This window comes from Synchiropus splendidus, chromosome 7 (assembly GCF_027744825.2).
Source record: "Synchiropus splendidus isolate RoL2022-P1 chromosome 7, RoL_Sspl_1.0, whole genome shotgun sequence".
Lineage (NCBI taxonomy): Eukaryota > Metazoa > Chordata > Actinopteri > Syngnathiformes > Callionymidae > Synchiropus > Synchiropus splendidus.
Window position 1 is genome coordinate 15,949,955 of NC_071340.1, and position 26,838 is coordinate 15,976,792.

The 26,838-nt window shown below is 41.1% G+C and overlaps 1 protein-coding gene across 10 annotated transcripts in view; it reads left to right on the forward strand.

Moving 5' to 3' along the window:
* The window catches only part of mctp1a (multiple C2 domains, transmembrane 1a), a 118,596-nt gene that overhangs the window by 20,141 nt on the left and 71,617 nt on the right, over positions 1 to 26,838 (forward strand). For all 10 annotated transcript variants that reach the window (XR_008415568.1, XM_053870996.1, XM_053870993.1 and 7 more), the window contains exon 2: positions 14,288 to 14,408. Coding sequence is in view for 9 of the 10 variants with exons in the window: in XM_053870996.1 (XP_053726971.1) it covers positions 14,288 to 14,408 (121 nt within the window). In the remaining variant the exon portion in view is untranslated. The remainder of the gene's footprint in view (positions 1 to 14,287; positions 14,409 to 26,838) is intronic.

The following is a 26,838-nucleotide window of genomic DNA, read 5'->3' on the forward strand; positions in this document are numbered from 1 at the left end:
TCATGTGTGTGACATATGCATATTTGACACTCCTTTGAAAAGCCCTCTTCCCTTAGAAAAAGAGCCTGAAGACTAGCAATGTGTTTCTTTTATTCAACTTCTCTTGGGCCACATAGATTGACAGTGCTACAGTACAAATGAGTGTCATACATTGTGAGATAATAAATAAACACATGGGGAGAGATTCCTGAAAATTCCATTGGAATCCCTTCATCTGTTCTTGGAAACAAAGCTTGCTCTGTTATCTATGCGGAGATCACTATTAAATATTGGCTCACAACTTTCCATTGATTGACTGTGACTGATTTGTAGTGCAGGTTTTTGCTCTTATCGTGTGCCTAAATATTTACTCAGCTATATCCTTGATCTGTGTTGTCAAAATACAAATCTAAATTGCAAACATTTTCTTAAATATTGTAGTCATATTGTCATTTTGTTTGGCTAATTTATGAATAATTGTAACTAACTTATGTTGTTAAACTTTATTAGTTTTCTCTTGTGGAGATGTTTTTGCACCTGTGAGAAAGCATTTTTGCCGGAGCAGGATGCTGATTCTGCTCTGGGAATTATTGCCATTGTGGTTGTGTGCGTTCTTGCTTCTATTTATGCGGTGAATTCTAGACCGTCTGTGTACATGATGTGAATAAATGAAGCATTAAATCATTTTAATTCAGACACGTTTTCATATACCTCTTCAAGGAGGAAAAAAAATAGAAAAACCTGGCAGAATTCAGCAACTATTATGTCAATAGGACAACTGAAAAACATCTAACAATGTGAGATGTTGCAGTTTAGAGATTAAAAAAATACATATCACAAATAATAGATAATAATAAAATAGGAGCAAAATTAAAACAATGCAATAAGATATTTTTGGATTGTTTACATCTTTACATTGTGTACAGACATTATTAAGCTCCTCTATGTTTTGCTCTGCTGATATATAGCTTTTCTTAGGAAAAACAGCCCCATGTTCATTCACAAGTACTACAGTTTGGAAGCCTTTTTAAAAACCTTCCACAAGAGATTTATTGGTGCTCATTTCATTGGGGTCCAATCCCACTGATTAGAGAAATGCTAATGTGCACATTGCAGAGCTTGAAATAAAAGGTTTTGCAAAGATCCATACTCCAGAATGTGAAAGCCGACCATGTGTGAAAGCCGTGCTTGCGAGGGTAGTCGATGATGATGAAGATGAAGGGTTAGTCCTTCGCAAATAAATCAATAAATTACAGCACAAGTTATTAAAAATGATCCTAACAAGTAGAGCGTCTCAGTCGTGCAAGGACTTAGTGGACTTCTCCCCGTGGCATAATTCGTCTCTGCCGGTCAGGCAAGGGCGAGTCTGTTTTTCCTTTTTCCGTCAGGCCCCTTTGCCATTGTGAAAAAGTGGCACTCAGAGGAATCATCAATGACTCAAACCTTTTTTTTTCCTCAACAAATGTCTCACAATTGTGGGCGCACGAAAACAAACATTTTGTTTCACTTCAACAACTCATCCAAGTTAGGTCACTCAAAATACACATCCTGGACAAGACTAATTTGGTATTCATTGCAGTATTCTGTCTTGTCTGTCATCAAAGTGTCGGTCCTTTCTGTGGTTCTGAATTCTGATTGTTGCTCTGCTCTGATGGGATTCAGCTCCTGAATCTGGGTATTTGAAACAGGGCGTCCAAAGCCCCGCCCCCAGCCCACTCCTCTCTAGACATCCCATGTCAACGATGAACTTAAAGCAGCTGTAGGCAGGATTGAAAAAAATTGCTTTTGGTGGCACCACAGGTAAATGAATGTAATTGCAGGCTGTCGTAAAGCTGGGTCTCCGGTCCGGCCCCCCCATCCTATGTTTCTTTATGAGCAGAGACCGTGACGAAACAGCGAAAAATATAATCACAGAAAATAATATACACAACACTGTCCAGCTTATACTTGCAAAGGCAACTTCTAGAAGCATCTATCATTCAACATCAGAGATGTTGCTCCGTCATGGCGCCAGTGAGGAGAGGCAGGATCCAGCGAGAGGCGGAAGCAGCTGCAAGACCGACGGACCCAGATTATAAAACTTTATTTTGACTGCACGTTTCAGAATGAAGCAAAGGGGGCAGTTTGAACATTTACTGACTGCTATCTTTTAGTTATGAGTGTTGTGGGAGTGATTGTAGAGTGTCTGCTGCAGGTGCGCTGTTCCTCTATGTGTGTGGCCGCTGCATGTGGGAGGGGTTGCCGAGTGAGTGACGTCTCTCCAGAAGTGAAGAGGTGCCCGGTGCGTGTCCAGCTCTGAATGTGCGCTTCTGTGCAGTTTGGCTGTGACAAAGTCATAAACCAAGTCACGCTCTGTCCCAGACTCGCCTCATCCCTGTCCCAGCACCAGCCCACAACAGGACATCAAACCCTGGAGTGAGCGCTCCAGCCTCGGGATTCTTCCGTGATAACGTGCTGAAAACATCATCGGCTATCATCTATTTACAGCGCTGTAGAATAATAAAGACGAAGGAGCAGCGTTTTTCCTTTGGCTTTATTACATCGTGACTGTCAAGTCTTTCAATAAGCAGCAGACAAACATCTGTTCACACGTTTATTTCGAGTTGACAGTGGACACAAACGTCAGAGTTAGAAACTATTCTTCTTCAATCAGTTCCAGAACAACCGTCGGGGATGATGAAATGTGTGGCGCTGGTCGGGTCTCTCAGCAGCTCCGAGCAAGTCTGCAGATCAGAGGACTCAACTGCAACAGCTACAGATAGAACATGAGATACAACATGTTACACTTGTCCAAACCGGATGGACCATAAACACTGCAAATGACAGTGAATCAACTATTTTTCTGTCTGATAAATGCTAGCGGACGTTAGCCACGGACGTTAGCCTCTAGCTAACGTTTTGCTGGATATGTCTATTACACTATACCGTGATAAACGCAATAAAATGACTAACGGACACTTACACATTTGTTATCATCTCAAAAATAAGTTCCCCGCATTTGATAACACACCCAAGACCCGTAGTAAGAACAAAGAATGCCTTACCGTCCTTCGGTTCGGCCGAAGCAAGCATATAGACATTTGTGTAATGATTTGCTAACACAACAGAGACAGCAGTGAACACAAAATTGACTCACAGGTTGAGTAGAAACATCGCCACTTCAGAATCAGAAGAAGAACTCCTCACTACGAACTCTTGCTTCTTCCATGGTGTGAATGCCCCTGCCCTGCCCCTCTGTCGTAAAGTGTTGCTTTGGGGTGGAGTTGGGGTTGTGACGCCACTCTCAGAACACGCCTTGGGTGGCTCACCCAGAGAAAGTTACATACTCCAAGGGAGCATTTAACAGAGCACTGGAGAGTCTGACTCCGGGACTTTGGACTGTTCAAAGTGAAACCTGTCATCTCAGAAAATCTGAAAATAATCTATTCATGTCCAAATACTACACGTTGTTACTTTAACAACTTGCTTTGTAAGAAAGAAGCTGTAAACAACTATTTGTATAAAAATAACTTTATAAAAACAAACAATTGAGTCAAATAATCTTTAACAGAGAAGAACTCAGTAGTGATTGCCGCAATAACATTTTCAGATGCAGCGGTCTCCAGGGAAGTTGTTTAACTTGGGTGACCCAAATTAATAATAAAAAAAGATTGAAAAGATATTTTTAACAATTATTCTTTCCCTGACTACAAGCTATCTTGTCTACAATTGTTCATCTTCTTTTACATATTTATATTTCGGTGGAAACGCTCCTCATGGTGTCATGACACTACAAGTAGGGCATTATAAAGACAGTAATAATAATCATTTAGGGTGTCCTGCTGAGAAAAACTGGGCGTCCATTTTTTCATGTTTTGCAGTTCAGGGCGTTCCCAGACACCTTGATGCCCTCCTCGCTAAAAGCCTGTCCTCCTAAGGGCGTAAGTAATTGTCTGTTTGTCTGGTCTGTTTGTTCTCATGTTGTGATGTCCAAAACTGTAAGAAGTATCTCTGTCTGATAACCTTGAGCTTTAAACTGTATCTGTGTCACTCCCAAATAGTGTGCTGACTTGAACAACAGAGCTCATTGCAGCAGTAGCTGATAGTTTGAAACGGACAGTTAACAAAATGTGGCCCAGCCACTATTCAACTTGTACACTTTCCGACTTTACTGGAGGCTTGGGACTAGAAAATGTCTCCCTGTCGGACAATATCCTTTTATTATGCCAGATGTAAGCCAGTGTCTTCGCAGCTGCGTTTACTTAATCATCGCTATAACCATAATCGTGTTTGAACATATCCGCCGCTGTGTCTCTGTTGTAGCTGAATAATACGGTCTCACACTTGTAGCTGTCATATCTACTGAAAGTGAATCCTGGGAGAGCTCCTGTCACAGAGGAGGTGCAGTTCCCTCACATCACCACAAGCTTTTATTTGTCTGGAAAAGATTCACAAAAAGATGTTGAGCGATGCCTGAGCCACCTCAATGGCAGCCTGTTCTCTCCGAGAAGCGGTGGCTCTTCTCCTGATAAGAGCTTCTTATCCTATCTCGAGAGGTGCAGAGTCACCCACTTAATGAAACCAATTTAAGCAGCTTGTCCTGTTGACTCTGTTTCCAGTCAGTTTAGAGTGGTAGGTCAGGACCAGCTGAACAAATGTGCCTGAAAACGGAGAGCTTCCTGCCGCGGGACTTTTTAATCTTGACACTGCGGTTAATACATTTTTCTCTGATCATTTTCACTTACATTTTTAATAAATGATCCAGCAAAGATTGAAGCAGCCTTTAAATAGATGCAATTTTATGCGTTTGAAATCTATTGGAAGCAGATAACTACCACTCTTGTGTTGTGTCTGTAAACCAATAATGTTTCTAATAATTAGAGTTTCAGCAGACATAGCAGTTCTGTGGCATCAATAGCTCTAATTTTATCCTAGCTAACGCTAACCTGCTTTACATTTTAATGTGAACCAAGCATAAGCTTAAATGCTTTGGCTAGAAGAACAGAAAATGCTTGGTTGTAGTTCAAAGCAGACCAGGACAGCCTTGCATGAGCACTAGTCTGAATGGGTTTGATCAGTGTTGCGTATACAAGTGTCTTTTATGTATTAAATGTATGTGATACTTAAAAAAAATATCTTTTTATCTATATGTATTTACATACATTCTTTTCATTTCTTTTCATATTTTGCTTCATATCAGTGGCCTTTTCTTCAGAATTAAAAAAAAAAAAATCCCCCACAATTATTGTGTGTTTTTTTTGACCATGTTTTTGTTCTAATTGTGTCCTCATTGTTCTCTACAACTCACCACACTCTGTTGTGCAACACTGATGAAAAGAACTCTTTCAACATAAAATGATGAAACTTTGTAAAATATGAAAACAAAGGCATGACTCTTTGCGTTCAACAATAACTGTCAAATTAACATTAGCATTTTGAAAGGGTCAAATGAAAATGCAATAATCAATTGAACCGTTTCAAACCACAAAAGATCAAACTGCAAAGGCAGATAATTGAGCCTGAGTATTAAAGCTCCATCAGCGTAGAACGTAGCTGGAGTAGCTGCTGTGAACTGAAGTGTCACGTTACATTTTCCAACCAAAGATCGGACTCACACTTGAAACAGTTTCCGACTCTCCAAAATATCTTGGAGCTCTTCCTGGCGTGACTGACTCTGCCATTGTTGCAGCCATCAGCCAGAGTTTGATTGGCTAGTTGACAATTTTCGAGGGGGTGGGGCACTTGGAATTACACACCAGTTTTGCCAAGGGATTAGTTAAAGTATTATTGTGTTATTGATCCTTTGGCCAGATCCCAGTAGATTGTTGCTATTTAATGCCAAACAGAAGTGCATTCTGTACTGACTATTCTGTTCTGTCTATTCTTGATGTTGTTGCATGATGCTGGGCTGCAGGAAAATTGCTGAGCCAGCAGATGAAATATATATATCTATATTTTTTACAGATGCTCTTGTGGCTTGTTTGTGAGCGCTAAGAGCATCACTTTTAGTTTGGCTGACAGGTCGGGTTGGCAGCAGGGTGACCTGCTTGTCTGTCAGCTGGACGTCAGCCTCACAGCTCAGTTTGTCTACCACAACAAAACACACGCGAGGCTTGTGAACCTCTCAAGCCTGCCAATGTGCCAGTGTGTGAACTGTTTTCCTCCTATTGTTCTTTTAGTCGCGCACTCCTCTGGTGTCTACTCAATCTGTTGCCCATTTGCCTGGTTTTGCGTGACTTGCTCTCTGCATCAGTCCTCTGAGTTCCTTGCGCAAATATCTGTTCACTATTTATAGATCCAGAACACGTTCTGCTGTCAAAAGAAGTACTTAGATTGGACTGATCTGTTCAAAAGTCCAAACCTCAGAACAGGTTTTCACATGGTTAGATTTGTGCAGCCTGCCACACACATACACATATGGAAAGAAGGTGCAACGAACTATGGCGTTCTTCCTCCATGCATGCAGTAGCGGAAGAAAACGCGGAGGTGACAGATAGCTAGGAGCTGTTTCATACTGCTGTTTTGTACTCTGTACACTTAACTAGTTCAACTTAAGTGCCAGAATCAGTGCATCGGAGTGATGGTTCAATGGTGTCACAGAGATGTCATCGTGAACACTCTTAATCTGACAGTTTTTTAGATGAAATTTTCTGAATAATAGTTTCTGAATACAATTTGATATTCAGGAGACTGTTTTCTTTGGATCTCTAGTACCTCAGGCGCAGAGTCGTGCTTCAGGTCATCGACGGGAGCCATGACTAAGTTAGCAACCATGGGCCGTCATGTAACCATGACTAAATGGTAAATGGGTGAAGTCATTGTGTACTGTATGGCTGTTACTTTGGACGTTTTTCCTTTTACAGAAACCACCTTTGCATTTTTTGTCACTCCCTCTCATTACCTTATGAATTAAAAGCTCTATTACAGCCATAAAGTCAGAACTGAAACGGCATGGTGCATTGCAGCCGATATCGAACATCCAGTAAAATGAGAGATCGATACTGTGCTGATCAATTTTGTGATTTTCACATTACACTGAGTAGAACTGATCTCCACCGGCAGCCGTCTTTACTTTCAGTAGTTTGGGAGCCATTTATTAGTGTAGTGAAGAATCCAATTTTGATGATTGTGAGAGAAAAGCATCTAGCAGTCAGATATTGTTGGTGTTTTCCACTTTGTGTGGAAAGATTCAGACTCCTGCAATGTAAACCTTTCCTTTGTGTGTTCCACTGTATGTTGTGTATTCTATGATAAGTTTATGATGACATTATAATGGAACTGTTACTCCTTGAGCATGATGTTTTCTTGAGAATATTTGACAATATATTTGGTATATTATAAAAGCATATACAGTGGTACCTCGGTTCTCGACCACAATCTGATCCAGACGGCCGTTCGAGAAGCGATTCGTTCGAAATCTGAATCGATTTTTCCCATGACAATGAATGGACAAAGAAATAATGCGTTCCTTAAAATAGGCTTTTGTAGGAGTGAATGTAGAGTGTCTGCTGCAGGTGCGCTGTTCGTCTATGTGTGTGGCCACTGCATGTGGGAGGGGTTGCCGAGTGAGTGACGTCTCTCCAGAAGTGAAGAGGTGCCCGGTGTGTGTCCAGCTCTGAATGTGCGCTTCTGTGCAGTTTGGCTGTGACAAAGTCATAAACCAAGTAACACTCTGTCCCAGACTCGCCTCATCCCTGTCCCAGCTCCAGCCCACAACAGGACATCAAACCCTGGAGTGTGCGCTCCAGCACCTCTCCTGTGACACTCTACCACGGTCCAGTGTGGAGACAGGAAAGGTTTTACACCTCAATATGAAGAAAAAACAGTCAGTAAATGTAGCTACCGGGACACGTCTGCATACAGAAGCATAGGTTTTTGGGGTTTTCTGGCAACAACTAGTGATGGAATCGCACATGAGTTGCGACTTTATAAGCCATACAAGTGTAATTTAATCAATGCATTAATAATTGTGTGTGAATAGTACATAAATGTTATTGAGTTAATGTTGTTTTGGGTTGCTAAATAAAACCCTACCGGTAGTTTCTGTGGCTTTTACACTCCACACTGTGTGTCAAGGTCAAGGCTCAAAAGTCTGAGATGTGAACACAAACAAACCTCGCTTTGGTCTGGGACCCCAGTCCTCCTGGAGGGGTGGACTGTCACATTTCGCCTGTGGCTACTCAGCTCATGCTGCAGGAAATGTTGTGATTGGTTGATGTGATCGGTGGAAGTGGCTTTAAAGTTGTCTAGTCGGCATTTGGGAAGAAAACACCTCTACAAAGTGACAATGCTGAGAATGCAGAGAATGGTTTCCATCATCTTCTTTGTGGTATTTGTAGTTGCGCTTGGATTGTTCTACTCATACTGCCTCCCGCTGGCCACTAGTACTGAAAAAAAATAGACTGCTTTGATGAAAATGGTGTGAAGTCCATGAAAAGTCCCCATAATGGTCACAACTCAACCCGGGTTCAATTCCCAGTCAGAGGTTTCCCTTGTTACCAACAAAAACACTGTCCATGTTCATGTCAGTGCTGAAAATAGCTGAACTGAAAGGCATAACCATATGAAGTTGCTGAGTCTCAGTGCTCTGGTTTTTCGTGGTCTATGTGGCAAACAGTGAAGCGAATATTTGAGTTACAGTCTCAGTCACGAGGGGTGCCGTTGCGACTTCTTTACACCATCCGATTGAACTGTCAGAAGCTGAACTGTGAATAGGAACACTAGTGAGGAGATCAGTGCATCAGAGCGGTGGCTCAACAGTCATCATCCGAGAGGTGCCACTCCAAAGTTCTTTTCTATTTTTAATGGGTTTTCTTTCACAGCACATCCTTTAAAAAGTTTTTCCCTCCACGGTAGCTTTCCTCACACTCTCTTTCTTGCCAATGGAGGTGAACAACTTAATGGCACTCTTCCATAGAATTTATTTTACGACCCTCCACAACTGCCCCAGGAAATAGTCAAGTACTTTGAAAAGTGACATGTGTGCCTTCACTGATTTAAGTCATATAATGTTGGACCCTAATAAAGCCATGGACTGAGAAAAATAATTGTGATACTGTTACTGTTTTACTTGTTTTATTCTGCTTCTCATTGTGTGTGATAATAAAGAGTTTTTGCTCAATGATTCCAGCGTTACCACTGATAGAAAAAATGAATAGTTTCCTAAAAAGAGTTTTTTTTTAGTGTTGTGTGACAGAGCACTAGCTGAAAAGGTTTGTTACTGAGTTGGGATTAACAGTGTTTTAAATCAAGACAGAAGTTTATTTAATTATCAGGTTCCAGTCACTGTGCTCCAGTATTGTAGCTCGGCCAGATGGTCGATCTTAAACAAATGAACTGTTGTTTCGTAGCTATTTGCAGTTTTTGTTTTTTTTCAGCATTAGGGTGAAGTGGCGCGAATGAATGTGCTTTCAGTAGACTTCAGTATACTTGCTGGCCGACTTTGAAGATGCGATGAGAGGATGTTTGAGAGTTATACATTTGCCATCTAGTTGTCATTAATGAAAGCTCACGAGTGTAGCAACTGGCACCTGGCATATCATGAATCACTTTGCTTCACTTAGTCTGGGCGGGAAGAACTTCTGTAATGGCCTTGAGTTGGTAGTGTTTTAATGGGGCCGCCTACTCGGCTGGAAAATTTAAACATTTGCTTGGAGTTTGACATCCTGTAATGAGTGGGACTGAAGCACTGTTTGTGCTTACGAGAGGAAAAGTGAATCACTTTCCACATAGTATAGTGTATAATGCGTATCAGCCCACCACAGTGACTCGGCTTCATCAAGGTTGTTTTCTTCACTTGTCGCGGCTCAGGAAATGCTGACGGCAGAAGTGAAAAATCCTCATTTGCAAGGCTTTGCGTCACTGAAAAACACCAACTAAAATAATCCTGTAAAGTAGTCTAGCAAATTTAATGTGCCAATTCAAATATTCTTACTGCTGTGGAAAACTTTACCTCCAAAAATCATGCTCTTGAGTTTTGTATCGATCTCCCGTGCTACATTTTGGCAAAATGGAATCTTGACCTGTGAAGCTGTGACAGGATGCACTTCGATCAGCTTGAATAGCAATGGTGACATACTGTGTTAGTAATGTCATCAGTGTAGAAGCTGAAGATAGGTTGTGATGAGAAGGGTGAAAGTTCAAGAACAGGGATTACTTTAAGTAATTTCCCTGCATCAGAATCGCAGAGGAGTCTGGAACAAAAGAGGACATTCAGTTTTATCTGCTGTGTCAGTGAAGAGCGCACAGTTGCGGACTCAACCAGGGTGTAAAAATTGAAAGTATCCATTTCTACTAGGATTTGTGAGCAGTCTTCGCACGTCTTGCTATTTTACTATAACTGTGGGGGCGGTGTATAGGATTTCCAGCATGCAGTTGGGGGAAGGCCAAGCTCTGCTCCTCTATCCACCCACTTGGTGCTAAAAGGAGACACTATAAGGGCAAGCACGACACCATGACTTTTGGAAGCGTGTGTCTGCAAACGTGATTCATGTATATACATCTTTGACACATACCTGGGAATCATTGCGTCACTGCGGATGCACCGATTAACTGAATATATATATATATATATATATATGTATATATATATATATATATATATTCAGTTAATACAGCTTCAATTAAATACATATGTATATATCTGTTATTTGAACGACATTACTAATTTTTTCTTGTACATAGGTGACAGTCACAAGTTTCACTGCAGTACAAATACAAATTTAACAAAATTGTGACATTCAAAAATTCCCACTGCTGTAAAGTGGTATTGGTGGCCATTTATATGAATACAAGAATACGAGTGCGAGTGCTCAAGCTCGGTATCGGACCTAGTACCGTGCATCCCAAACCATCCACATATAACAAAACAAAGTTGAATTTCGGTCAGATTGGTTATTTTTGGCTGTGGTTGATAAATCAACCAAAAAATCAACAAGTGGTGACAGCGCCGATTCCACAGCTCGCTGCCTGGTCGGCTGGAGATTCAACAAGTGGTCAGGATTTTGACATTCCGGCCCAGTCGTCACGTTTCCTCTTTATTTGATCATTTCTTTATTGTCCGAGTTGTCAGGTATGAAGTGGCGGTTCTGACCGTCATCATGGCGATGCTTCAGTGCTGAGCGTGATCCTACGTCTGCGTACAGTGCTGAAGTTTTCAGTTCTTTAAAAGTGGTGGAGAGCAAGAATAGAATGAGTGGACAACCAAATTATTTAGAGCCTTCTGTTTACATGATCTGCCTATCATATAGTGAGATGTTAGCTTGTGTTATCTTGTGTTAAATTATCACTATCACTACATTATTATTATGAAAAGCAGAGTCTGAAACACAAAAATGTCGAATATATATATATATATATATAATCTAAACCTGAACTTTCTTTGATAAACAGCATGTAAATATGTTCTGAACTATTTAGGCAACATTAAAAAAAACGTAACCACGCTGGATATTCAGTATTTGGGTATTCATTCAAAACTTTCTTCCGCTTCGGTCTCAAATATTCAATTTGGTGCTTTCCCAGTTCGTCCTGTGCAGAGGAGATTGGCCTTTTATTTTCCACCCTTATATCACGTTAACTACCTGGGATCATCGTTTTATATCACTGCAGATTAACACTCCTTTGCATCTTTAGCATCTTAATTCTAAGTGTATGCATTCTTATTTCTGTCTGCTTTACTACTGATCTGTAATCAATACGCATCCCTTGCCAGTGTTCCCGCTGTAAATGCGAGAGTTGGAACTTCAGGCTTGAGTGAGCAGTGATTCAGTGCCAGGAGCTGATCAAATGCCCAATGAGGTATTCAGTGTAAGATTAATTCTGCTGTACGCTCCCTCTGGGCTGCCCGTAAACCACGCTTGTTTCAGTCCACTGGAGTCAGAATTCTTCTCTTAATATTCGCTCATCTTTTCACCTCCTCATGTTGGCTGTAAAACCAACACAATTGCAACATAAAGGTATATAAACTATGCAGCAGTGTTTGATTCCTCCAGTCTATCGGACACGTGTTGGTTAATGGAAAGGAAATTGGTATTGATTGATATCTGAAGAGATTCAATTGGGATTCTGTCAAAACAGTTCTCAGGATGAGGTTCAAGACGTGCATCCAAATGTAAAGAGCACTTTCCGGACAGTGGGGTCCTCCAGGGTTAAATGAATGTAAAGTGCTCTGATGGTTGAACCTCAGCGGACTAGTCTAACATGCGGCTGTAATGGGATTATAGTTTCCTGTATTTAAACTTACAATCGCAAGAGAGAGGATGCAACAGTACACTCAGACCTGACGGCACTTCTGTGTTTTGGCGGAATAAAACTGAATTGCGACGCACAATACAGTCTTTAAACTTGAAGAAGACCAACTGGACTTGAAATATAACTCCCTGATGTCCTCTGCTAAACGTTTCATCACTTTTGTGAGGTCAATATTCAGTGAAATGTGATGGTTTGTTATCTTAAAATAAAAAGATGTGTCATGGCCGACTGGTGACCGGCTGAAGAGAAGCCCTTGTTCTTAGATGAACTGCCGACCCTGGATTTGCTTTATCCAATCATACTGCTTTAATATAATATCTGACCAGCTGTAGCCTCAGATGAGATTTTGGAGCCGTCCTTGCCCTATTTTGTGTTTTGTCTCGCCTCAGGTATGTACACTGCCCTTTTCAATGAGTTTCGACACTTCACACTGGACACACTCTCTTTTTATCTTGCTCTGTGAATTTAGAATGCACTTCAAAACAAGAACCTGACGGCTGTTTATTGATTCATGGAGGTAGCTGGTCTTCATGTAACCCAGAGATTGCTTGATCATCACATCTCTCCTAAATGCTTTCCACAGACAAAAATTGGTTCCCATTCTCCGTGTTCCGTATTCAGTGCAGTTCAGATACGTGTTGAGTTTACGAGTTCCTGGCGATTTATGGGGGCATTGTGCTGCTGCAGGAAACAAACAGGACTTTTCACTTGTGTGTATTGAATCGCCATGCAGGTTCAAACTTTAGCTGTGGTGAAAAGTGAGTGATTTCTGCGACAGTGTGGATGAGCCCCTGGCAGGTTGTCGTCAGGTTTTCAGGATCAGACTGTGTGGCCCAGTTCCAGAACTGACTCAGTTTAAGTACATCGAGTTGATTCCAAAGTAAAACAGAGGCCTGTTTGGTCGCTGTAGGAAGATACAGATGACAGATGTTCCCTCCATCAATTTTGTATGATCTGTTAGTCCACACCCATCAATGACGCAACGGATGGGTTGTTTTGGATTACATGAGATTATTGCCGGCGAAAAAAATGAATACACTAACTTCTTATGAATAAGTTATTGATAGTCTGAATATGGTTTGAATTTGTCATACTGTTATGAAGTGCACTTTATTTTTAGATAAAATATATATATATATAATATCATTTTTCACAGGTTGCTTACCTGTCTGGACAATCTCAAAAAAATAGAACCATCTGCAACTTGAAGTGGAGTGGAGGTCCGCCACCGTGCCACGTGATGGGAGTAGATTTATGATATGAGAATGGGCAAGTGAGAGCCCTGTAGGAACCTGTGATGCTATGAGAAACGCAAAGGAACACAGTAGTAGCTATCGGCTGCTTTCATGAGCGAGTATCTGATGGGTATGGGTGAAATGACTCGAATGTTGGCTATTTAATCCAGATGTCCGAGCATCCAGAGTTCAGGTTTATGACCAAAAAAATAAACAAAAGGAGCACCACAGAAAGTCGGAGATGTCAGAATAATAATCCAAAAAGAAATCACCACCAAAAAAGCTACAACAAAAGGCCCTTCACAAAGGAAGTAAGGTCAACTTGATCACAAAAACTGGCTGTGTGGACTTGCCGAAGCTTGACCCCCTTGACAGGACTTGACTTGAAGACACACATGGACGGTATCCACTCACAAATAACACGATGAGAGGAACACTTAAGGGGACCAAAGCAATAGCACAGGTTCAGACGATAACAGGATTAGGAGGAGACTAAACTAGACAAACAGGGTGCACGCAGAAAGACGCAACACATCTATCAAAATGAAAACCGTAAGTAGCCCACAGAACAAAACTAACCAATAAAAGTTAACATAACTGACGATGCAAGACACCAGATCCTGCTCTGTTTTCTTCTGCTGCTCTATATGATGCAGGCTTGTACTGACATAAGGTGCTTTGTCACTTTGTTATGCCACCGCCAAGTTCAATTGAAATTTTGGTTCAATTTATCATGATGTTCATATTTGCCATAACAGCCCTGGCCCTGCTATTAATGCTATAAACTGTCCTTTTTTATGTTTTGTTCCTTTACCCTCATGCTTCCTCTCCTGTCTCTGCAGGGCATCACCTCAGAGGTCCCTGGTAATGCAGAGCCTCCGCCCCGACCCCCGAGCCCTGCCATGTACCAGCTGGATATCATCCTGAAAAAAGGGACGAACCTCGCCATCCGAGATCGCACAGGTTGGACCTCAATTTCTCCCTCCTGCTTCTTCACTTGCCTTGAGGTTGATATGTGGAGACAAGTCAGACGTTTCGTCCTGCGGGTGCCAGTGCAGGAAAGCTGCTCCTTCTGTTTGATCATTTTTATTTTCTTGTTTCATTTCAGAAATTTCTTGAGGGGATTCTGAATCTGTTTTAATGCTTCCACAAAGCTAATTGTAGGGCACACGCCAGGTTCCGGGTGTCAAGTGAATTGAGTTTATAAGAAGTCATGACCAAAATGGGCATTACTGGCCATCAGTATTTTGCAACAAGAACCACATTTAAGTTTTGTGTTTGCATTCAGTTACAGGCTTGGTTTTCTGATATGTAATGGCATGAGTGTTATTTGAAAAGGGATATATATATATATATATATATATATATATGTATATATATATATATATATATATATATAATAAAAAAAGAATTCATGAAATTTAATTTGATTTAATTTAGCAGTTTGCTCTCCAGACAACACGGAGCCTTTGTCAGTGCAGGAGTTTCTGGTCCACTGCTCACACTGATGCACAAGACACGTTGCAGCTAGGATGATAACAACAACAACAAACATGGAGGAATCCCTGAACAAAAGCAAACAAAAGCATCTGTTTGCTTTTGTTTGCTTTTGTTCAGGGATGTTTTTCGCTCTTAATTTGAAATTCTTATAAAATTGAAATTCTGATACAAATATTTTAAAGACATTAAAAGAGCTTCAGTTTAAACAAGGTGATATAAAAACTTGAATATAGCCACTAACTTGATTTATTGTGCAATTGTCAAACTGATGCAAAATAAACAATATTTTGGTGTTTAAATGTATGTATGGGTCCATCATTTGACTCAGTAATATACCAAATTCGTTCAAATTGAAAAATGTGGCTTCTTGTGCCAAATATTCTTATACCATTAAACTGCGATTAAATTCTCTAATTAATTAGATTTTTTTTTTTATCGAATCCCACTCCTAATATATATAATGCAAGGTTTCCACCCCCTCCACCCACAGCTCCATTAAAAAAATTATAATAATAATAAAATGAATCTAGATGCAGTCCTACATAGAAACAAGGGAGAAGAGGGTGTGAGTTTTGACACCATGCTTGTTTTTAATCAAGAGATGTGAATCTCCTTCCAAACAGCAGCGGTCCATCTCTTCATATGGCCGGCTGGAATGTGCGACTTTAGTTCAGCGAGAAATGGACTTCAAAAAAACACCATATTAATGTGCACTTCCATGATGCCTTATGTGTTTTCTGCTTGTAAATAAAACTAAAATATGGCTGAGGTAGGAGGTGCTAAGGAGGAAGAAGACGTCACGTCAGCACCTGAGGAAGGTACCTCAGTTCACTCACTGTACTGGCTTGCAAAGGAAAGCTGAATCTTTATGATCAATATTTGTACTATGATGTTGCTCAAGGTTATTTTTGCAAACCATATCGGTTGAATTTGCGGTGGAGATGTTATCCCCTACATTATATTCAAGGGGTTATGGCCTGTGAATGGAGACCACAATGCTGCTCCTGACAAGATATCTAATCTAGGAACGTCAGACTAGAATAGAAATATAGCAGGTATATTGTAGCTAGCCTTTAAGTGTCTGTTGTGTTGTGAAGAGCAAGCAAAGGAAGGTCAGACAATCTTTCAGAAATCCTTTAACAGTATTTTCGTGAAGTGAAGGATGTTGAGGTCTCATTAGTTGGTGTAGGAGGTGTAGAAAAAGTAGTCCCCTTGTGTCAGTGGGTTTGAAGGCTCACCTGAAATGTTCCATGTTCCCCCAGACAGCTCATTAGGGGAGGCATCAGACCAAAAAAAAAAAAACAAACTCTCAAGGTAACAGAAACAATAGTCTGAACATGTGTAGTTCACGAGTCCTCAACTTCAAAAGGCTTCCAGTATTTCTCAAATCTTGAAATTTTGTACCGCTAGAGGAACAAACATCGTGTGAGAAATGCATTGGTTGCAATACCAGGCACTGATTGAATAAAATGGATTTTGAGTGTAGCTGTTTTCCACATTACGGACGAAGGAATTTTCAGCACTCACAATGACACAACACCTGTGAGACGTCTCACTTCAAATGGGGCACATTCTGGTGCACGGAAACTTCACACAGAATATTCAGTATCCTGGGAAAGTAGACTTCAATATATATATATATATATATATATATATATATATATATATATATATATATATATATATATATATTACACCGATACAGTGAACTGCTTCGTCTCCTCCAGCAGCTCTTTGGCATCAGTCAAAGTGACGTATGCAGCCAGATATGACGAAGTGACGGTGCACATGGAGATGATGTCAGGGTCATTGATGGGGGAGGATTTTGTGGTCCTGAGCACATGGTGTTCCCTCCATGTCAGATCAGTGAACTTTAACAAGATAAAGGGAAAGAGATCTGCGTCCAGGAAAAGAGGTCTACACAGAAACAAATGGGATTTTGCAGGATATGTGCATGACCCGAAAGAAAAGCGCATCAGTATCATTGAAGTGTCTAATAATAATTCTAACATTTTCCTGGTCATGCCTTTCTTCTCCTGTTTAAAACGCAAGCTCAGGTCTCCTCTTTCCTCACTACAGCCAGGTCCTGTCTAATTACCTTCTCTATGATGCCTCACAAGTGTGTTATATCAACATTAGCGACTGCATTTCCATACAAATAAGCTCTTCGTAAGCCTGAGGCTTACTACAGAACTTCTCTCCTGCACTAATAGGAGGTTTTGTTTATTCATTTTGGTTGCTTGTCTCTTCGAGTTCCGTCTGACAGTCATGATTTCAGCCAAGAAACTTAAAGTTTACTTTGCTAGCAACATATTGTCCCCTAACTTTCACACATCGGATTTGAACTGGTCATGTTATAGAAGTCAGTGACACTTTCAGACGAGGCTCCCGTGCATGGACATTAGTGCTGATCCTGCAGGTTCCTTCAAATATAGGATCTGATGCTTCTGTGCTTTTGGCAGGAATGTTTTTGGCTCTGTTTTCTCTGTGGTTGCTTTATGTCTTGCCAGAAAGTATCGCTCAAACTGCTTCATTAAAGAAAGCAGCCCTTGTAGGCGAGACTCGTGATTTATGTTTTCCCAGTTACTCAATTCTGAAATTTTATGTCAATAACAATCTTTCATGACAAACTAATGTGTCTTCCCGTCACACTTCACGCACTCAGTATTATTGCAAATTCATGTGTATGTCTTGCCAATGTTCTCCCCCAGACAGGTTGTGTGGTCAACCAGATTTTCAGGAGGTGTTGATCATTGGATTCTTCCGTTCAAATCTATCCTGCTTTACTGGCACAGCTAATGGGACAACGCAAGATTAAGAGGCATTTTTGTCTACTGTTTAAATAATTGGCATTGATAGTTTCAAGAAACCGCGATTAAGTTCTGGAGGCCTGTGTTGCCTGAGACAGTTTTGTTTTGGCTACTGTTAAGAGTTGGCTACTGATGTAGAGTTTATCATTTGACTTACCTGATGCAGTCCCTCACAAGCAGAGGTGATACTATGAAATTAGTAAAACTACATATACATTTACAACAGCTAACTACCTCGATTAAAAAAAGACAGTATTCACCATTTACGGTACATCATTCATCTGCAGCTGCTGTTTGTGAGCGTTTGAACAGAGTTACATTCACTGTATGTTTGAAATGGTTTGTGTTCACTTGGTATTATTCAACATCTTGAAATTTGGTGACATTATATGACTGGCTAGTTAATTGTATTTGTTGTGTGGGGAAATCACTTGAAATGTTTTTGTTTTTAGTGCATCAGAATGAAGGTCAGACGTTTTAATTTCACCCGGACAGAATTATCTGATGGTGCGATGACAGATCAGCTGTGACAACTGCAGACCTGTCAAAAAGAGTGTTCACTTGAAAGGAGAAGAACAAGGGTCACATTTCTTTCTTTACGAGTCGCTGCCTAACACGGAATTAAATACAGAACAGCTTTTGTTTTTGTCTTGAACGTGGTTGAGTATGAGTCGACCTGTTGAAGGAAGTTCACGCTAGAGTGGGGTTTTCTTTTTCAAAATAAAACCATAACGATAGTTAGGTTTAACATGAAGTACTCAACAGACTGATGACTTCCCCATCTAACAATTGCTAATATATTGTCGAGTAAAATCCCTACTCGTAAAACTTGTAGATACTAAAATTCTACTGAAGCGCAAGACGAGTCGTTGCTGTATTTAGTTGTTTGATGACTTTTAGTGAAGGTGATGTATCATGCAACGAGCCTGAGTGCACTGAGGTGTTTGTAGCCTCGTGTCTTGTCGTGGAAGAGGTGCCGAAAATGTAATGTTGGCCTTTTCAAAATGGTCAACGAATGTTGCTGTTGTTGTGATTATTTATGTATTCATTTCGGGACACAGCAAAGACGAGAGGATGAGCCGTTTTTGTCAAAGTGGCTCTTGCCTTTCGACGTAGCTCTGCCAGATTCCTTGACATGTTTCGTTCCTCTCCACTTCGGTCGTTGGTTCTGTCAGCTGAGAGCTTGTGGAAGTGGAGCTTGATAAAACATAATAGACTACATGAGACAGGAATGTATTTCTCTGTGACACGGCATGCAGAGGTTTATATTTATTCATAGGATATTGCATGTTTAATTGTGGAGGACGTCATTAATGTTAGATATATTGAGAGGACCTAGTGGTAATGTGTTTCCATACCATCAGAGATTCATATAGGGGACAGTTGAATGAACGTGATGCAACTCCAGCACAGCAAATGGCCCCTCTCTGGATTTCACCCTCTCATCACTGACATCGTAGCCACCCCTGGAGGTCTCGGCCTGTCTTGACTGCCATACATGATGAGGAACCAATGCAGAGGGTTAAAGCTTTGTGGATCAGATGAAAGCCTTCCCTGTCCCTTGGAGGTGGAAACTCACAAAGTAGAGCTTTCCAGTGTTGTTTACTTTTCATCTTCTGTTTCATCTGTTTTGCAGAGTAACAATGCATATCTTGTGCAGGATTATTGCAGTCTATGTTTCACACTTTCTGTTGATGAGTAGCACATGAAAAGATGAAATGCTAATTCACCTGCAGTGAAAGGCAGCAGCATTACCACTTTAGGATGCGTATACTGTATATGAAATCTCCCAACACATTCTTTCCCGTTTCCCTCGGCTTCTGTGTGCAACTAAAACTGCAGCACAGGAGGTCAACTGCTTAGTTTTAGGACCTCAAACGTCACACAGAAACAGACCTGAAGATGGAAAAATATTTCCCAACAAGGTTAGAATCCAAATCCAAGTGAAGGCAGAAGTCAATTGAGACAGTGACGTGGACGTCCTGAATGTACTCCAGGTGGAGGCAAGTGGGGTTGTGCTGACACTTGTTCAGACACACACACAAATGTACATGCAAATGCAGTAGTGTATCCAGAGGTGTGCTAGTTACGGACATTAGTTCATGTTCGCAGGTTTTATCTGAGCTTCCTTCTTGAACCGTAGTATTTTGCATTGGCTCTGCTCATTGTATTCCATTGTCTCAGCAAGATTATGCCTTCTCTCACTTTGCATATCGTAAAATTTGGTTTAAAAATACCTGGGAGTAAAAATACAGTCATCAACACTGAGGAGAAGCGCCCAAGTGAGACAGTATAATAGGGGAGCTTGTCAGGCGTTCAGCATCCTTCTCCAAAATGTCTCGCCTGTGCAGCCTTGCCCATGTCGTCTGGCAATTGCATTCTGGGTAATACGAAATCCCAGGACTGCAACCATCTGTCAGTCCTGACACTTCGCACAGTCCGCAAACACACAAGCAGCTCACTGTCTCACTCATGGTCTGAGAAGTCCTGACAGACTTCATAAACACAAAGCATGTATTTCAATGTCTGTCTTTCTCTCAGCTGCTTATTGCAAGCAAGAAACGGTTTTGATTTATGTCCTTGTGAGCGTACGCCAGGTTTACCGCAGTATTAGAAAGGCTGTGCCAAAGTGGCTGTTTGTTTATTGTTGCACTGAGTGATAAACGCTTCTGTCATTTCGAGGGGTGAAATCCAGTCAAACGCTTTTAGACTAATGCTAATTCCACACACTTGCACTCTCATTTTGACACTTGACCCCACGCACTTTTGCAGCGTCATGTTTTCATTTATACTTGTCGATACAGTCAACTGTTTGCAGACTTTTGGTTTTATACTGTTGCAAAGCGTGTGTCCACTCATATGTGTCTTGATCTGTTAGTGGATATTTTCACTGAATATGGGATGACTTTCCAATATTAAATGACGAGCTAGTATCGACTGCCATGTTGGTCTGTAAGGTTAAAGAAATCTTTAAAATACCTGGTGTAAAAATGATCTCTGTTAAGCCAGGTTTCATATAAGGCTCAGCCATTATGAAATCACAAATAGTGATTCCAGTCGAACTCAATTATCATCCACTACCCTCTTTTATTATTAAAGCCTGAGGCGCCAGCCACTTGGATACACCTCTCCTCTCTGACCACTAGAGGCCGCAGTGTTCTGAATCTGACTGATGTGCGGCTGCCGAAATGAGCTTTCGGAGAGCTCTCACCACCGAGCACCGATACTGATACCGATACCGATCACATCGATTGACAATGAATTTGTCAGTCAAAAAGAATGAGACATTCTGTGTTCATGACGTGAAAAAATGAGCCATTAAGTAATTTTAATTCTGACATATTTTTGTGTACCACTTCAAGGAGAAACAAAAATAGAAAAACATTGCAGAATGCAGCAGCTATTCTGTCAGAAGGACAACTGAACTGAAATTTCATTTTACTCCACATGAGAGGGGGCTCCGGGAGAGAGGGAGAGAACTCATCGGCAGCACCTGTCTTCCACCTCTGCGTTTATGAAAGTTTCCACTCCAGACATTTTCAAAAGTTTCTGATTCAAGTGGCTAAGGAATCCTCGTCGTTTCCGTCTCTGTGTAAAAGACACCAGCTCGGTGAGATTAACGATTATATCTTGGGCAATTTGTTTAGCGTTCCGAATGTCACATGACAAACGGTTGTTGCTAAGCGTCAGCCTGCTGCTGATGAACCAGCACTCTCACTTTCATGAGCCTGGAAAACTCTCCGTGCTCGCTCAAGTGCTGGTGCTTTAAATGGCGTATTTAATTCAGGGGGTTGGCGCCTATTAACATGCTTCCTTGCAGAGCATTTTCCCGTGCATGTGCTGCAGGATGCAAACTTTAAATCACACACTGAAAGAACCTCCACAGCAAACATGCTGCTGGTGAGTGAGCAACGAGTCTAGAGCGGATGCGGCACAACCAGCAGGGCTTCATCAAAGTGCCGGCAGTAACAGGCAGTGATCGGCATTCATCGATCACAGTGATGGCCGATCGATCAATTGGAGCATCGTTACTTGAAACTAAACTTGAGTACTGCTTGTTTGCTGGTCTTTTGGTGTTCTTTTTGTTATATTATACTATATATTATAGTTTCATTTGCCCTTTTAAATAACTGTCGTGTCTATAGTTCAGGACCGCTGCATTAGTCTGACCTGGTCTGAACTGTTGCTTATATTTCATCAGCCCTCATGTCACGCATTAAAATGACATTTTTAAATGAACTTCAACGCCCCATGATTTCTAAACTGATATCACATCCTTGTAAAATAAACGTGGGCCACACTCAGATAGTTGCTTGAGTGTTTCCCACATCATATTCTACGTTCCTAAGTTTTCCCAAAGGGACCAATAATGTCCCGCTTATGTTAACATTTCTTCTCAGGAGTGAATAACAATTGAGCATTTGCTTGAATCAGTGCATTGCTCTAATGTATTCATGCTGCTACCTGTGCTGATGACCATTAGAGATGCTATTTTAAGCCGACTCTTGATGCAGTGTCCCAAATTTTATCCCAGTAGCAACATTGTTGTGCGAGAGCCCAGTCTACGTTAGCAGAGAACACAGTGTCGTTACGACTCGAGCAATGGTGTCCTTTCTCTGTTTTAATTATACTCTAAGTTTTTCATATCAGTGGGGATCATGAGCTCAGAAGTGAATCGACGCCGTCACAAGGATTTGTTCTTTCAATATTAGTTACCTCATTAAACATATACAGTGTCCCTGGAGAGTTGCCACAAGTGAGCGTTGTTTAGATGAACACACGCGTCATGCAATATTTGATAGTGTGTTAGATATTTGTTTGTTAACACGGGTGACATAATCATACTCATTATGCAGTATTATATTGCCTTCCTGACTCTATCTAGCTTGAATAAGCCTTTTCCCATGAGGAGCTGAATCTATATGTCATCTCAAATCCATGCAGTAGTTGTTGTTCTCTGTCTTCTGTAAGTACACAGTGTGACGGACAGGACCCAAGCTAGATGTTCTGTCAATATGATATACTGGAATGTTTGTCTCTCCATCGCTCCATGCCAGATGATGTTAATGTGGAAGTTGACTGAGCTGCAGACCACATTTTCTCATCCATTATGGAACTTATTAAACTTGAATGCTCTCACACCCCCTTCAGTGGAAATGTAATTTCCTGCTCATGTTTTATCACTTAATAATTCAGCACCGCTTGTCTTCCCTGTTGTGGCGCAGATAGATATTGATCATGGGTGTGTAATTAGTTGATTCAAATCGGTGATGATACGATTGAAGGCTGGGTAATTGAAAGCTCTGGGTGAAGTAGCAGTTCAAGACCGGTATATTCTGCGCTGCATGATTTTAAATAAGTAAAGAAGCAGAGACTTAGGTGAGGAACTCATCCTGAATGCAATGTGTGATGCAAAACAGTGTTTTTAAAGAAGACTTTTATTCATGTTTGTTATCTTGAGCTCTACAGACAACAGTAGCCTTTCTTTTTTTTTTTTTGTTTTTCCATTCCCCCACCAAAGTCAGGCCTTCGTCTCTGACACCGTTGTTGAAAAGTGGCTGGAGGACAAAGCAGAGGGCAGGTGTTGGCGGTTTGCATGTCTTCCTCTGTGGCTACAGTGTTGATGGGAGGTTATGTGCCTCTGTTTGCTTGGCTACTTATGAGTGTGACCCCCCCCCCCGACCATGAGGTGTCTCGCGGAGATGTTTAAAATTATATTTCATTTAACTGGCGTCATCCGTGTCCATAGTTTTATTCCAGTCAGTCTAGAAATGGAGTAGTCCTCCAAAACCAAAGGATTCCTGGCTCACACCTTTATTTCAGGAATCTGTTTTCGACCACTTAAAGCTCCAGTTTTACATGAAAGTGATAGTGTTTTATGAAACTAATTCTGGAAATGCACTGAGACAGCGCATACTTCCACCAATGTGCTCACTTCACATGTCACATGACTTATTCAAACATGGCAGACCAACAAGATCAACCGTAAAACAATGTCAAATGAATAACAACAGGTGGAGTGTTTTATGAATACAAGTTAGTAGCAGCGGTGAAAGAAGATATATTAGAAACCTTATTAGAAACCTTGCGGAGAATAACATGGAGTAAGAGCTCAACTTTTTCTTTTGTCTGAGTCCAACATCAGATGGTGGTCTTCCAGTTAACTTACCCTCCTTGACTTCTTGACGTGCAGGAGTGAGACAAACTTTGGTTAGTTTCCTCAACATCACATCATAATTACGTGTCTAAACAAAGGCCCACCACGACAAATGAGTCGTGTTACTGGAGGTGAGCCGACTTGTCTCAGCGGCGTAGCTCGGTGTACCTTGGGCTATAGGACAGAAATTGACATAATGAGACTTAATAATGTCATTTGATTCAGAGGGCTGGAGGGGAATGAGTCAGAGTGGAGGACAATTGGAGGCCCATGCCATTTGGTTTCAGGCTTTGCATCACTAACTCCGACAAGCGCAGGTAAAAAGAACAGCTGAAATGCTAAGGTTGGTCGGGCGTATGCTAGTGTCTGTGAAGGACACTCATTGGCTGTTCATTGTTGATTTGACTTGGGACTGCAGTGATGAATTTCTATTCAGGTGTGTAAACTACTGAAATAGTTTGTGTAGATGAATACTATCAGTTGCCTATTGTTCATCACTGCCATGATGTATTGGCCTGAGCCTCAGCAGAGCACAGAGTGACTTTCAAACTTCAGACCTGATGATGCAAAGAGGGTTTGAGTTATACTTTTCTGTTGTAGTGAAGCACATTTTCCTCCAACTGTATGACTCATTAAAATGAGCAGAAAACGGTCAGATACAAAGTGAAGCTCCAGCGAGGTGGTAGAATGAATCGTGGAGCGCTTCAATTAGAGTTACTTCACGTCACCCTAGTTGTGTGCTCTCTTCACCCCTTATTCAGTTTGAGAGGCATCCAATTTCAATAAAATCTGTATTATATGCAGTTTTAGTCAAGATTCGCCTATGGGTTTGGTTAACTACACAAGTTCTTGTACAGTTTTAGTTCAAGGATAGAACTTGATTTTAAAGCACCCCACCCACAGATTGAAAGAAGGATCAAGATTAGAGAAAGCTGGCAACGGATGTGAAGAAGGGATGAGAGTCCGGAGCCCAGGAGGGGAAATGACCTGCAGAGAGTCAGGAGAGAGGGGACACTGGCAGCAGCCTGGTGTGACACTGCAGTAGGAGTAATGAGAGAAAACAAGTGCTTTTTAGATCAGTTGAGAAGATATTGTGCACCTGCCCTTCCCTTTATTAGCGGGCGCTGTGTGTCATGCTGGCTTTCATTCGATAGAGATTTTTTTGGGGGTGAAAAAAATACTAGATCTGGAATATGGTTACTAAATTTGGTGAGGTGATGTTGACAAAAAAGAGAAGTGTTCTAACACAGTGAGCCAAAGTATCATTGTATCAACTGTAAATGTCATTGCTGCATGTCAGTCCAGAAGTACGGAACAATAGATACTTCCTCATTAACCACGTGTTAAAAGGCTGCAGTTGAAGTGTGGAAGCACAACGTCAAAGGAGGAAGGTTTTTAACCACCTCTTCCAACAGGTTTTTTTTTTCCGACAGCTGTCTTTTCCTGCTTCATATTTCATTTGGTTGAATGTCACTTCCCTGTTGACAAGCGAGACAGGAGTTTGTTCACGATACAGAGAAAGGAGAAGAGCTTCTGTTCAAAAGATGGAAGCCTGGAATGTGTGCCATCTACTTTCCCATATACAGGCTGTCAATGAATTCTATTTAAAACATGTTCAGGTTTTTGTTCAGTTATTATTAGTTGTTAAAATTGTAATATATTGAACCTTATATAATTTCTGTGTTGTCCTTTGATGTCTTGTTTGGTGTCTATTGGTCATTTCATTGCTATCCAGTAACTGTAGTTTGATATACCTGTAGATCTTGTTTTATTTTACTGTCACTATTTATTAGGACTGGGAGAATATGCATTTGACCCAATTCAATATTTTTTACTTGGGTTGTTTCTATATTGTGGATATTTGGTGGTCACCGTGGTTGTACCCGTGTATTTATAAAGATTATTATTCACTCTTTATAAATATAGAAAGCAGTTGATGTGCAGTAAATCTGCAACAAGGTGCCAGAATGGGTTCTGACAGTAATATTTTCCGGGCTAAATTGTTTCAGTGATTGAGGGCCTGCGTGATCACAGACCTAAGTGTATATGCAGCAGGAAAGAGACGCTGTAGGGGCTGGATTAAACAACCAATATCCAACTACCATCCCCGCAGTTTTACAGCCCATAAGGACCATCCATCGCATAGATGGTGTTACTCCAGTATCTACAATCCTCCACAGCTATACAGAGAGTGCTAACATGTTAGCACAGTGCTGCCAATTCTCTCTTCACCCTTGTAAAACTCTCACAAAAGAGGCCTTTGATATGTATGTGGATACTTGATATGTATATACAGTATATTCTGAATGAAGTCTGTGGTGCGCTTGAGGAATGGTAGCGTGGAGTGACAGTTGGCTGTTCAATGCAAACATCAGCTGCGTAAATCCAGCAATGTGTCCTTGGTCGACATTTGACAATAGTTGATGTTTGAAAATAAAAACTTGTGGCGAGAATTAAACTTGTGTGTTTGATCGGCTGCTCTGTTGAGCAGGAGATGTGCGTGAGCTGGGCTTCCCAACTGTTTACCAGGAAACAGATATGATGTTGGTCTTGCTGCTGTCATGTAGGAAAAAATGATTCAGGGCAGAAATATTGATATTAAATATTGTCACAAAAAAGCGATATATTTAAGAATATATTTTTTTCCAGAGCCCTCCTATTTAAATGTTATTTATCGTTTTTTTCTCACCGGTTGACTGGCTTCACAAGGACTTCACTCTGACCTCACCAGGGCTGGACACATTTGACACCCGTTGCTTTAGCGCCTCACAAACCATTCTCAAAAAGCCAGATCAATAGCGCGACCAGACCTTGATTACAGACAGATCAATACCGTGATGAACCTGAAGCCGCGACAAAAAGCTTTAGGGGGTTCACAAATCACTTGTGGATTATCGTTCGCAGAGGTATTAGATAAGCAACAGCC